This window comes from Eriocheir sinensis, chromosome 4, assembly GCF_024679095.1.
Source record: "Eriocheir sinensis breed Jianghai 21 chromosome 4, ASM2467909v1, whole genome shotgun sequence".
NCBI classification, from domain to species: Eukaryota; Metazoa; Arthropoda; class Malacostraca; order Decapoda; family Varunidae; genus Eriocheir; species Eriocheir sinensis.
This window is the reverse complement of record NC_066512.1, coordinates 27564432-27578948: the sequence shown is the minus strand read 5'-3', so window position 1 is coordinate 27578948 and position 14517 is coordinate 27564432. Positions and strand designations below refer to the sequence as shown.

Sequence of the window (14517 nt, the reverse complement as noted above, 5' to 3'; positions counted from 1 at the left end):
GAGGAGAAAGACGAGGGTAACGAATTCGGTCTTTATTCTTTATTTTTTTTTAGGAGGATGATTAAACGTAGATGAGACGAGAGAAGAGGCCAGAGGCCACGCTTCCGTCTCAGCCCATATTATGTAAAGATCTAAAGAAAGTAAACTCCATATTTTTTATATTTTATTTTTTTTTTTCTGAGATAGATGGGCACGGAGGCCACGATGAGCACTGGCCAACTGTAGCCCCTGCCCTGCCCTAACTTAACTTTTTTTTTTTATTTTATCTTTATTCTCCTATTTCTTCTCTGTTTGGTAAAGTTAAAAAAAAGTTGTAATATTCATAATTCTCAATAAGTGGTGTGGCCGGTCGCTGGTCGACCACGAGCTAAGTTGACTCAACTGAAATGTTGCCTCAAAATGAACATCAAGATTCGAACTCGGGCCCCCAGATTCGTAGTTAGACACGCTAACCTGCTTGACTGTTATTAATTTTTTTTAGTACTATCTTGGGTAATAACTGAACACGCAATTATAATATTAACTTCAACCATAACCGAGGGTGATAGTTAAGTAATTCATGTTTAAGAGTAGGCTACGGCAGGTGGGCAGGCCGTGTTAGTGGGGAAGAGGATGAGGGGATCAAGGGAAGGTCTTTGGGCACCGCAAGAAACACATATCGGTATTCTCAGACGCCCCCGCCTCACATCAGTTATTTCCAAAAGCCGAAGTGGAGATTAATCGGATTCTAAGGATTTATTTTCACGTCCATGGTATAAAAGAAAAGTCTACTACCAGGCTTGTGGACATGCCCAACCCCCTACGCAAGCCTCTCAATATGTGTGTACTCGACGCTGAAATGCTTAACCATTACAACACGGAGGTGGTTAAACAATTATTATATTTTTTGTCAAAGCCATAATTATCTTTTTAATGTAAAAATAAAAGGATGCATAAAAAATGGAGATGCAGCAACTATGTTTCTTTTTATTTAATAAAAAATTTGAGGAGATTCAAAGCTAAGCTTTCTCATCAATCACATATTTTCACTAAAAGTAATAAAAGAGGGCAGTAGTTTTATTGTATCTAAGAACTAATCAATTGAATGCTATGAAGAACATAACTAGCAATTGTGCTAAGTGTTACTGTAAGACAGCCTTAACATGTAAGACCTTTGGTAAAGGCCTCACTACAGCTTGTCTACCTAACCTCAACAAGTCAGATGATAGGTAACTTAGCTAACTTTACTGGGGGCAGACAGCCTACCTACCTAACTTCTCTTTGCTTAGATACAATAACTTGACATAGTGTACTATATGGGTAGCCAGCAACTCATACCAGATGATGTACAACTATCAGGGAGGTAGTACAAGTTTTTATTTTATTAGTGACATGACTGATTGTGACTGGCTATTATGAACAGTCTGGAATTAAGTAACTTGGTCAGTAACTGGACTGCAATACAAAGCTTGAATTTATGGTAACATAAAAAGACAGACAGACAGACCAATTACCATGACTTAATAAAAACATACTTTCCTACTACAACTCTCAGCATGAATCCAGTCACTTGAACACAAGACTTTCATAGTGTACTAACTCATATCATCAGCTGAGCCAGTCAACCACACACTCCCCAGCCTCACATCGCAAGACAAACCTCGATCAACCTCAACGTCCCATGCTCTCTCACTCTTCTTCCTCTCCCACAGCAGGATACACTCAACTCATCCACTCATCCACACACACTTCTTTACCCACAGCAAAAAATGAAGTACAAACACATCTCGACAATCTCTTCTTGGGGGCAACTTCCTCTGCCTTACTTCATTGGAATAGCAAGTGATGGGAGTTTTGATATTGGAAGAGTGTTGGAGATAGAAAGGTTGCAGGAAGAAACAAGAAGGTCAAGAAGATGGATAGATTGCACAGTAGAAGACAGGACAGCAAACGTTTGAAGGAGAGGGACATAAAGGATAGGAAATAATGAAGACATCAGGAATAGCAGGAACAGGTAGAAGAGTGTTGAAGATGGAGGTTGCAGGAAGAAAGAAAGGAGAGGAAGGCATAGAAGATGGCATAGAAGAAGACTAGATAGCAAAGGGATTGGAGGAGGAGCAAGACAAGAAGGACAGGAGTAAATGAAGATACCAGGAACAGCAAGAACAAACAGAAGAGTGTTGGAGATGGAGGCTGTAAGAAGATGGAAGAGAGAAAAGCTAAGGAGAAGATGGAGAGATGGCATAAAAGAAGGGTAGACGGCAAACAGATTGGAGGAGGAATGCAATATGAATGATAGGAATAAATGGAGACAGCAGGCATAGCAAGAGGAACAGCAACCCCATAGGAAAGATGAGAAAAGCTGAAGAAAGAGAAAAATATGGCGAAGAAGAAAAGAAAGAAAAAAAAGACCCCTAAAAACTCCCTATCTTCACTTGGGCTCCTCTATCTGTCCCTTGATGAGGTCCTTCATGATGGGGAACTGCACCTTCTTCTTGGTGAGCTCGTCCTGGGCCCAGAGTAGCAACTTGAGGAGTTCCGCCAGGAGGGGTGTCGTCTCCTCCTGGTTCTGGGCCCGCAGGATGGCTGCATTGAGCTCGCTGGCCACCTGGGGATGAGGGACAGTCTGGGTTATCTGTCTTGGGTTATAGGGTGGTGGGGATGTGTGTGTGTTTACCCATAGTTGTGTTTACCTAGTTGTAGTGTATGGGATTTGAGGTTTTGTTTCCATATGTTTATGTTCTGTGTGTGTGTTTATCTATAGTTGAATTTACCTAGTTGTTGTGTACGGGGGTTGAGTTTAGCTTGCATTGTCCCATCTCTATATTTCTATCTAACTTGGTTTTTAAATTCATGATGTTTTTAGCTCTAACTGTGTGTGTGTGTGTGTGTGTGTGTGTGTGTGTGTGTGTGTGTGTGTGTGTGTGTGTGTGTGTGTGATTTACAATAAAGGAAACAGATCAAGGGCTATATAAAAAGACTGCCTTGTAGTACATTTGTTCTTTTAACTAAATATGAGGTGGCCTAAAAAGAAAACTCTCTCACTGATTCAAATAAAAACAAACTCGGCTGCAATGTCTTCCACCTTAACATTCACTAAGATAGAAATGCAAAGTCTTGGTGGCCGTTAGATTTGACATACGTAATTTCAATTTGGTTTAGGACAGACCACCTAGTCTCAACCATAGAGTCTGTGTGGTTTGAATATCTATGTAAATCTCTCTCTCTCTCTCTCTCTGTCTCACCTTCTGGCGGTGGGAAGGGTGGAGGAGGTCGCCAAAGGGGGACGCATCAGGCTGGTCAAAGGCAAGGAGAGCCAGGGTGCGCTCCAGCTCGTTGAGGATGGAGGGGTCTCGCTGGCCCCTCTCCGCTAGGTGGTCCTGTGCGTACACCACTGCCTCCTCCACACGGCCCTCGCGGATCAGCTCTATCAGGACTTGTTGCTGTGGGGGGAAGGAAGAGGGTGAGAGGGTAGAAGGTTGAGACTTGAGGCTTGTTTTGTTGTGGGGGGAAGGGAGACGGGGAGACTTGTGAGGCTTGTTTTGTTGTGGGGGGAAGGGAAAGGGGAAAATTGTGAGGCTTGTTTTGTTGTTGGAGGGAAGGGGAGACTTGTGAGGCTTGTTTTGTTGTTGGAGAGAATGGGAGAGTAGGAGAGGGTAAAGGGTGGAGACTTTTTAGGGCAGTGTTCATGTGGGGGAAAGGCTGAGTAGGAGAGGGTGGGAGGTTGAAACTTTTGAGGTTTGTTTTGTTCTGGGAGGGAAGGCAAGGTGGAAGAGGGTAAGATGTTAAGCGTCATATTCTTAAACATTTTGGCACCCAAGTAAACACATTTGATAAGACTGTTGAAGGAGTTTTAGGCATTCCCATGGGTAGTTTTATGACCCTGGTGGTAATTTAAGGGTGAGAAGGGCAAGAGGGACACATCCTTACCTACAGCTAGAAGTAAAGTTGTGAGTTAGAAGAAGAGAGAGAGAGGGAGGGAAGTAATAAAAGAAAGGAGGAGTGTGAGTAAATGGAGGTGAAAGGAGGCAAGTAGAGCAGGGCAGAGGGGGGAGAGAGGCATCCTTGCTTACATATAGCTAGAAGTAAAACCATGAGATAGATGAGGGAGGCAATGGAAACAAGAAAGGATGAGACAGTATAAAGAGACGAAGGCAAGGACAGCAGAATTGAGAGGGTGAGAGAGGGGCATCCTTATCTATAGCACGAAATAAAGTTGCGCATTAGAAGAGAGAGATAGGGAGGTAATAAAAGCAAGGAATGAGAGCAAGCAAAGATATAGACAAGGAGAAGAGCAGGAGTGCGAGGTGAGAGGGGCGAGAGAGAGAGGGGCGTCCTAACCTGGAGGTGGAAGTATAGCTGAGAGTTATCGTCCAGGATCTCAGGATGCAGCGCTGTCACCATCCGCATCGCCTCCTGAAATTGCCCGTTCTGGATGGCCGTCCTGATCCGGATCCGCTCGTCCAGCTGATCCAGGTCCATTGGCGGCTTGATGTTTGCCTCCACGGAAAACTTCTCAGCTGCCTCCTTGAACCCCTCTGTTTGGGGCGGAGAGAGAGAGAGAGAGAGAGAGAGAGAGAGAGAAGATACATTTAAATAAAAGCAAGATTATCCTCCTTTTTTTTACACTCATAGAATAGATAACCACCATCACCACCACCACAATACATCACCACTAATTTCTCCTCTTTTTTTACACTTACAGAACACTCCCCCCGCCACTACTGCACATCACCACCAATCTCCTCTCTCGTACACCTTACAGAAGACATCCCCTCCATCACAACCACCAACACCACCTATCACCACTAGTATCCTCTCTTACTCCCCACAAAAGACGCACCCACCATCGTCATCACCACTTAACACCTCTCTCTTACACCCTTCAGATGACCCACCTATCACCTATCCTCGTTACCACCAGACACACCCATCACCTTTTTTTCACCCACAAAACATCCACCCCAAACCAAAACCGATACAACTAGTACTCAATCTCAATCCTCCTTTCTTTCACCCACAGAATATTTATCCATAACCATTAACCATCCTTCTTTCACACCCTTACAGATACCCACCCATCCACCCCAAGACACACCCATCACCTATCTCATTATTACATCGACCACCACCACCACCACCAATCCCCTCTCTCTTACACACACTACAGAGATTCATCCAGTTAGCACCATCCCATTAACAACCCATCACCATCAATTCCCTCTCTCCAACACCCACAGCAGGCACACCATGTCCTTATTAAACCTGCAAAATACCATGCATCACCACCATCAATCTCTTCTCTCTTACACCCTTACAGAAGACCCACCTCTACCCCCAAAACCTACCCATGACGAGGTAGTTCATGATGAGCTTGTTCATGTCGGCACGGTGGATGTGCATCTTGTTCATCTCCTCCACCCACTCGGAGGTGTCCATGACCCTCACCCCCTCATTGGAGCTGCTCTGGTCAGTGTCGTTATCCACGTTTGTTCTCATATACTCCTGCCCTGGCAAGGAAGAGGAGGAGGCAAGGGATTAGGTTGGTAATAGACGCTTCCACCTCTCATATCAACTGTATTTCCAATGGCCGAAAAGGAGATTAATCAGGTTCTCATGAGTGTTTGTTTAACCCGGTAGCAGCGATTCCCAAGGCCCATTATGACTATTTCCCAAGGCTCATTGTGATTATCTCCCAAGGCCCATTATGACTATTTCCCAAGGCTCATTGTGGTTATCTCCCAAGGCCCATTATGACTATTTCCCAAGGCTCATTGTGGTTATCTCCCAAGGCCCATTATGACTATTTCCCAAGGCTCATTGTGATTATCTCCCAAGGCCCATTATGACTATTTCCCAAGGCTCATTGTGATTATCTCCCAAGGCCCATTATGACTATTTCCCAAGGCCCATTATGACTATTTCCCAAGGCCCATTATGACTATTTCCCAAGGCCCATTATGACTATTTCCCAAGGCTCATTGTGATTATCTCCCAAGGCCCATTATGACTATTTCCCAAGGCTCATTGTGATTATCTCCCAAGGCCCATTATGACTATTTCCCAAGGCCCATTATGACTATTTCCCAAGGCTCATTGTGATTATCTCCCAAGGCCCATTATGACTATTTCCCAAGGCCCATTATGACTATTTCCCAAGGCTCATTGTGATTATCTCCCAAGGCCCATTATGACTATTTCCCAAGGCCCATTATGACTATTTCCCAAGGCCCATTATGACTATCTCTCAAGGCCACAGAGAGGATTAACCGGGTAATTATGGGCGCTTTTCCCGTTCAAGATAAAAAAAAGCCGAGTAAAACCATCACTGGGGTCACAAAACAGGCCATGAAAATCCCATCAACAACCTACGAGAGGCTTTTCAATGAGGCGAACTGGGGTGCAGAGACGCTTAATAGTACGGGCTTATGCTTGAGAGTGGTTTAAGGAAGTGTTTACCTGTCCCGGCGGCGCCAGAGGTGAATAATTAGGGGCGTGGGAGTGTGGGTACCCGCGTGTCGGCGTGAGTCAGCTGAGAGCGTGACCAAAACAAAGAGAGGTGCCAACTTGTGCTTAACAAGTCGCCGGTTGTGACATTTTTATTTTATTTTATTCTGTTGTACTTTATTTGCGGTTTTGTGAGGGTTGAATACTCACTTTGCCTTACCTTACCTAGCCTTGCCTTGTCTTCCCTTGCCATATGTTAGCCTCACCTCGGTGAATTCCTTCAAGCACCAGCTGGGCAAGCAACAGATCAGGGTCCAGAGAAAGAGGTATTCTTATATGAGTTTGATTAACTTGCCACGTGGTTTGGTTGTTCTTTGGGTGTTTTGTTTTGATTATTGTTACTGATTGGGTATTGAAAATTAGTAGTTGTCCGCAGAGGTGGGCAAGTGCGATACTTCGTGCGGTAATACCGCATCACAAAAGAGTACCGCACTACCGCAAAATTTCTGAAAATACCGCATTGCCGCGGACCGCACTAAAAATCCTGCGGTACTTTTTGCGGTACTTTGAAAGCTACCGAAGACTACATTTGCAGCGCGGCATGGTCACAGATTTTTATTTTATTTTTATTTTTTTATTTTTTTACAGTAAATCGGACTCAATAAGTTAATCGGTATCAGTCATCATAATCAGTGATTCAATCATTCTGACTTTTCAGTTATTGTTCAAAATCAAATACTAAATATAGACAGACTAAACTACTACACTGCGAGTCTTCTTTAACCCAAAGTCAAATTGCACAATAGCGTCAAAAATTAGCAGTGTGTGAAACAATCTGTGCCAAAGCCCCATGCTGATCCGATTCTTCGTTTGATAGATATTTGCGAAAAACGGTATGTCATAGGGTCTGATATGGACGTAGTTGGTTATCTTTAACCAAACACTTGACAGACAGCGACTTGTAGTAAAAAGCAGGAAAGAAAGAGCCCGCGTTGTTAGATAGAAAATCCTGTTGTAGTTACGTTAGGCCAGGTGTGAAGGTTGAGAGAGAGAGAGAGAGAGAGAGAGAGAGAGAGAGAGAGAGAGAGAGAGAGAGATATGAGGATGAAGGCAAACGAAGTGGCGACTGGAAGAATGGGAAGGGAAGAGAAAGAAAGAGACAGAGGGAGAGGGAAAGGTAGGAAGGAAGGCAAGAGGTGTCGAGGCTTTGAACGGGAACATTGGCCCACTTTTTTGCTCCCTTACGACTCCGCAGGTGCAAAAAGCAACGACCCTTCCCTATCTGTTGACACGGCTGGCTGGGTGGCGTGCCCGTGACTGGCTGGGTGGCTGGCTGGCTGTGTGGCTGGGTGATGTAAGGCAGAGGCGCGATTTGACCTGGGAGAATGACCGCTAATTATTGCATTTTGAAACAATTACAAGCTATTCCGATTTCTTTTTGTTATGGGGATTGCTAATTCTAAGACGTTTCCTAAATTATTCAGCTTTTTTTTCTGTTGTTGTTTTGTTGTTGTTGTTGTTTGTTGTATTTTTTCAGATTACTCTCAGAAAAAACACTAAACTTTTATTCGAATAGATATACCGAATACGAATCCTCCATCTCTGAGTCCCCCACCCTTCTTTTTCTAACCCTCTGCCTCTCTCACACCACACTACCCTCACCTCGTCATCTCCTTCCTTCACACGTCTCTGCCCTCACTTCGTCCCTTCCCTTCCTCCCTTCCTTCCTTCTCACCCCGTTTCGCCTCTCTAGGTACGTGGAAGGTAACATACATAGTCCACCAAGACCATCCCCCTCCCCCCTTTGTGACCTATCGGTGTGGGTTGCCTTCTTTTCTCCTCCTCCTCCTCCTCCTCGTCCGTCCTCTTTTTGTCCTTTCTGGCCCACGGATGTATTTTTGTAACGTGACAGAAGGGCAACGATGGAACGGTGCCCCTGTGTGTGTGTGTGTGTGTGTGTGTGTGTTGTGTAAGGTGCTGGCGGCGGTCACGTCTTATAAAACGGGATGATTTTTACGTTATTTCGCCTTACATTTACGTCATTTTACGATACTTCTTTTTAATATTAATTCATTTTAGGAGACGCGATTCACTCTGCGATTACCTTTCACTACTACTACTACTACTACTACTACTACTGCTACACACCGTTGCCAGATTATCGTACTCAGAGCATCTTATTTACCGGTTTCTGACGCACAACTATTGCCAAGGAACAACATTAATTAACCATTTTAACGATAATTGTATATGAAGCCAGTCATTAAAACTACTTCTTCCTCCACTACTACTACTACTACTGCCACCCCCCTCTTCTTCTCCCCTCCCCACTCCCTCAGACACACCTACCTCCCTTCTAATCTTGAACCTTCCTGGCTGATAAAAGATCTCTTCTCTTGTTTCCTTTCTTCCTTTCCTCCGCGAAAGAAAAAAAAAGAGAAGAGAGAGACAGATAAAGGAACTTGACATGTCTTCTCTTATTCTCTTCTTCCCTTCCATCGTATCTGATCATTGGCTTCCTCTCCTCCTTCCCCTCCTCCTCCTCTTTCTCCTCCTCTTCTCCGTTTTTCTTCCTTTATCATTTTCCCTTCGTTGTCTTTCCTCCATCGTTCCTTTCATATGTAGCCTTTTTTCTTCCTTTCTGCCTTCCTTTCCCTTCTCCTTCACTTGATCTCATCTGTCCCCTCGCTTTCTTCCTTCCCCCATCCTTCCTTTCTTCTTCCCTTCTCTTTTTTTCTTTATCTTCCCTTTCTTTCCTTGGTTCCTTGTTTTTCGCCCTTTGCTTCATTGTCTTCTTTGATTGTCGCTTTCTCTTCATCCCATTTGTCTTTTCTTCTTTGGAGGAGGAGGTGGAAGGAGGATGATGAACGGGAGATAGAGGCAGAATAGGCAGTAGGTGAAGATAGGGAGAAGAAAGAGGAGGAGGAGGAGGAGGAGGAGGAAACCGCTAAGAAAGGAAGTCACATATGAGGAGGATAAGGAGGAAGAAAAGTAGGCCGAATAGGAGGAGGAGGAGGAGGAGGAAGAGACCACAGAGAGAAGAATCAGTAAAGGAGGAAGCATGGAAAGATGGATCAGCAGGCAACAGCAAGCTCATTAATTCATAGCTCAAGCTTTATTTAGCATTAGTTAGACCTCATCTTGATTCTGCGGTTCAATTCTGGTCACCCTACAATAGAATGGATATCAGAATGTTAGAATCGGTACAGAGGAGGACGACAAAGATGATCCACGGGTTAAGAAACTTGCCGTATGAGGAAAGACAAACAGTTGAACTTGCATCCTCTAAAAGGCGAAGAGTGCGAGTAGACTTGATCGAAGTTTATAAATGGATGAAAGGCTTTAATAAGGGGGATATTAATAAGGTTCTGATGGTAAGAGAAACAGGTCGGACAGGTATTAGAGGGTTTAACTGAAAAAAAAATCAGTTTCAACTAGACATTAGCAAAAATTGGTTTACCATCTGAGTGGTGGATGAGTGGAACATGCTTGGCAGTCATGTTGTGAGTGCCAACACAATAGTCACATTAAAAATAGATTAGATCAATTTATGGACAATGATGTTAGGTGGGGATAGGTTCACAGGAGCTGCCTTGTACAGACCCACCAACCTCTTGCAGATTCCTTACGTTCTTATGTTCTTATTTAACCTCTTCGTCTGACATTCCTGTGTGTGTGACTTGTAGAACTTTTTATTATTTTGGCTTCGTAGTGGCGCCATCTTGCTTGGCTCATGCTACACCCCTTAGCTCCACTTAATCCTCTTTAGAAAGAAAGAGGAGGAGGAGGAGGCCGAAGAAGAAGAAGAGATGACACCAGAAGAGATAGCCGTAAAGGAGAAGGAGGAAGAGGAGGAGGAAGGGACATGTCGTAACACCCCCACACACATCTCTGCTTGCCTCCCGCCTCCCAGCAGTATTAAGTCACCATTGTCTTGTGCTGCTCACCCCGACGCCCTCCACCGCCGCCGCCGCCGTCAGCCCTACCTTTGTGTGTCAGCGCGGTCCTTTGTGCGGCGCCCCTCCCCGACCTTGAGGACGCCGCACACACGTTTTCGAGGGCTGACGTAGGCTGGGTGAAGGGTGAGCCAAGGGTGGAGGTGACGGGGGACGAGGGAGGGGGAGGGGGTTAATTAATTTCAGATGTTCGGGATTTGTATGAAGGTGAGGGTTGGTGTGAGAGTGGAGGGTGAAGGTGTGAACAGAAGAACACAGGGACAGTGGCAGGGTGAGGCTTGAGGGAAGACTGTAGGGCTGCGCATCTTAACCCGGTAGCAGCGACGGGCCAAATTTGTGCCATGATTTAACCTCCCCCCAAAAAATAGATGATACATAAACTGATTACAAATACTTCGATATATATTATGAAATGGTTTGTGTGAGTGATGATTTTTTTTTTTTTTTTCTCGCTTAGAGGTACCATTAAGAAACATGATCCCCGCTGCTTCCGGGTTAACCCAGGGTCCAGAAGAGACTATACTGGTTCCAACTCTATCAATCAGCCAGACCCACCTCATGACCTACGAGCTTTCTACGAACCACTTCTACGGGTTATTAGGTGACATAAAGTTGGGGACGTACCGTACGCTGTAGCTGCGCATGACCTCGGTGCTCATCTCCGTCGCATGGGTGTGAAATAGCTATACATTCAATTTATCCTTTTTTAGCTACATTGTAATAGGTAATAGTAACTTGCAAGTATGCCAAGGAGAAATATTAGCAGTGAAGGAATGGATCAAAAAGTGTCTGCTACAATTCAGTGCAGAAAAATGTAAAATCCTGCACCATGGGAGGGGATATCCAGCACACCGATACCACATGGGAAACACTCCACTATCCACCACAGAGCAAGATAAAGACCTGAGACTATAATGTTACCAGGCTACCAGTGAAGGCGAAATCCGTGCCAATCGCAGCGGACGGGTCAGTGGAGGATAATTGGTGAAGGGTGAATGGAGGGTGAGAATGGTAACTTAGATAGGGTTAAGGGGAGGGATAGGTGACGAAAGTGAGGGGAAGGTATGGAAAGGAAAGGAATAGGACCTCCCCCTCTTCTGTCTCCCTCCCTCTCTTTTTCTCTCTTTCTCTCCGCGTGTGTCCTTGTATTGAATAGGAAAAAGGTAGGCTGTCTGTCTGAGTGGCTGGGTGACTTCCTCCTTCTCTTGTCCTCCTCCCCCTTCTCCAGCTCCTCCTCCTCCTATCCTTCGTCGCCTCCTGCCTCCTTGTCCCGCCCTCTATCGCAAGACTTCCTCAGTTTCCGAGGACGCTTGCACCACGCCTCTGTTTGTCTGTCTGTCGCCTTCCTCCTCCTCTGTCATCCTCTTCATCTTCTTCTTTTTCTTGTTTGTCACCTTCTTCTGTTATTGTTTTGTTGATGGCGTTATTGTTGGTAGTGGTTGTGTTGTTTTCATGTTTTCTTTCTTGTCCTTATTCTTCTTGTTCTTCTTACAACTACTTTTATTATTATTTTTTTCAAGGTTGTGGCTATAGCATATAGTTCACAACAACGGTGGGTCTCGCCAGGAAGTCTTACGGCGGATTGGCCTGGTCCACGGTGCTATGGACTCGCTCAGCACGAGTATATGGCGTTGTCGATACCTGTGTAGAAGGACAAGGATGCGGATCTTCAAGTTCGTAGTGCTCCCTGTCTCACTCTATGGCTGTGAGACGTGAACATTAAATAGGGATTTGGAGAGGCGGATTGATGCCTCTGGTAATAAACGTCTATCAGATTCATGGGATATTGCTAGAATGTGTGTCAAACCGGCGACGACTCGGTGAGACTGATTTGACATGTATTACCTGCAATATTGTCAACGCCAACTCCGGCTATACGGGCACGTGGCACGCTACCTAGAAGCCGACCCTGCTCATCGGGTTGTCTCTGTAAAAGACACTCCTGAGTGGAGGAGACCAAGGGGACGCCCACGGAATTCGTGGCTTGAGCAAAATCGATAGACCCTGCCGGGAGGTACTCAGGATGGACGGGGGCCTGCATGGAGACTTGCCCGGAGGATCCCATAGACAAGGCGTCGTAGGGTGTGCGAGGTGACGCGCCCCCGGCGTATGCCCCATTGATTGATTGATTGCTATAGCGCCAGTATGCTTTCTTGATGGGTCTCTTGGACGATCCCAGCCCGTTAGTGGCGCAGACGAATTCTGTTTACTTACTGCTGTGATATATGGCTCTTGCTTGGTCCATGCTGGCCCCCGGTGCCCCTCTTGACCGAAGTCGCTGAAGTTAGGGTTGACTGAAAATCTGGGTAGGATGTGGGTAATCTTCCTCCACTTGGCGATGCTTGGGAATTCTTAGCGTGCATCGGTGGAATTTGAACCTAGGTCTGCGGGCTGACCACACCCTCACGCTGACCACTAGGCCACCCCCTCCCCTAACTACTACTACTACTACTACTACTACTACTACTACTACTATTACTACTACTACTACTACTACTACTACTACTACTACTACTACTACTACTACCACCACCACCGTGCATACGATGGTGCACCCGTTTTTGAGAGAAGGGGAGAAAGAAGGGTGAGGAGGAGGGGAGGGACACCACGACCCACAAGAGGCGTCACTATAAAAAACAATAAGAAAGCTTAAACACGTGACGAACCTCGGCTCTGAAAAGAAAAAAAAGAAAAAAACGATATTCTGACTTTCTCTGTTAACCACCACCACCACCATCACCTCTTCTTTTTCTCCTCTTTTTCTTTTTTTCTTCTTATTATTTTTCTTCTTCCTTCCCCTTCTTCCTCCTCCTCCTCCTCCTGGTATCTTTTTTTCTTATGTCATAATCATCATCATCGTTCCTCCTCCTCCTCCTCCTCCTCCTCCTCCTCCTCCTCCTTTTGGCGTATGTGCTTGATATAGAAGAAGATAGACAGAGAAGGGAAGGGGCAGGAGGCAAAAGAAGATCAGAGGAGGAGGAGGAGGAGGAGGAGGAGATCAGATAGTATGAGGAGGGTGAGATAAACACAAACCGAGAGGGAGAATGATGATGATAATAATGATGATGAAGATGAGGAAGAAAGAGGGGGTGGGGGGGTGGGGGGAGTATTCAGACGTGCCCGCGACGCTACCCTCTGCTGCTTCTTGCGAGGAGAGGAGTGTTGGGTCACCTTGCTGCCCCATTGTCTCATTGTTCCTCCTCCTCCTCCTCCTCCTCCTCCTCCTCCTCCTCCTCCTCCTCCTCCTTCGTCTCCATTCCATGTCCTCTGCTCTTTGACCGAGGCTTGTGACAGAGGTGAGGCAGGAGAGAAGAAGATGAGGAGGAGGAGCAAGGAGAAGAAAAGAGGAGAATAAGGGACGTTAGGAAGAGAAGAAAAAGAAAAGAGGAGGAAGAGAAAAATGAGGAGGAAGAAGGTGGTGAGCAAAAATAAAAAAGGAGGAGGAGGAGGAGGAGGGGGACTAGAAGAAGAGAAGAGGAATAGGAGGAGGAGGAGGATGGGGTATAAAAAGGAGGGAAGAACAAGATGGGAAGCAGATGAAGACGAGGAGGGAGAGACAAAGAAGATAAAGGGAGGAGGAGGAGGAGGGGGAGGAGGAGGAGGAAACAAGGAAAGAAAGGGCAAGAAGATAAATAAAATAATAAATAATCTAATCAACAATCTTTAAGTCGCTTGTGCTCCCTGTCTTACTGTATAGCTGCGAGACATGGATACTGAACAGATACTAGGGGTCGTATTTTAAGACATTTCGCTGCCCAAGAACACATATTTGACAAGGCTTTCCTAGGAGTTTTGGGCATTTCCAGGAGTAATTTTATGACCCTGGTGGTAGTTTGACCCTTCCTCTGTACCATGAATTTGAGGAAACACTCATTAGAACCCGACTGACCCCCTCTTTGACCTTCAGAAATCGATGATGTGAGAAACGAAAGTCTTATAATACCGACCTAGGAGTAGTGTGTCGATGGGTTTGGTACCAAGCGGCTTCGCAGGATCATGGGGTATCGCTTGAACGACTTCGTGTTGAACCAGCGACCACTCCGTGAAACTGTATGGAAGCCTAAATACCAGCTAAAAGGGACTATTACACTGGGCAAATTTTCCGTGGATTTTCAGTCAAACCACGATTTCCGCT

At 45.5% G+C, this 14517-nt stretch overlaps 1 protein-coding gene across 2 annotated transcripts; it reads right to left on the bottom strand.

Annotated features, from left to right (window-relative positions):
• Positions 1–946: 946 nt before the first annotated feature.
• On the bottom strand, positions 947–6580 carry LOC126981595 (glucose-induced degradation protein 8 homolog). 2 transcript variants are annotated; one of them, XM_050833041.1, is made up of 5 exons: positions 6439–6580; positions 5328–5484; positions 4321–4517; positions 3225–3422; positions 947–2587 (listed from the first exon to the last, which is right to left on the bottom strand). In XM_050833041.1, exons 2-5 carry the CDS (start codon positions 5476–5478, stop codon positions 2411–2413), a joined length of 723 nt encoding a protein of 240 aa, XP_050688998.1. In that variant the 5' UTR covers positions 5479–5484; positions 6439–6580; the 3' UTR covers positions 947–2410. The 2 variants fall into 2 exon arrangements, with proteins under 2 accessions (XP_050688998.1, XP_050688990.1); XM_050833033.1 differs by having other exon boundaries at positions 5328–5489; positions 6439–6570.
• Between the last annotated feature and the right edge of the window lie 7937 nt (positions 6581–14517).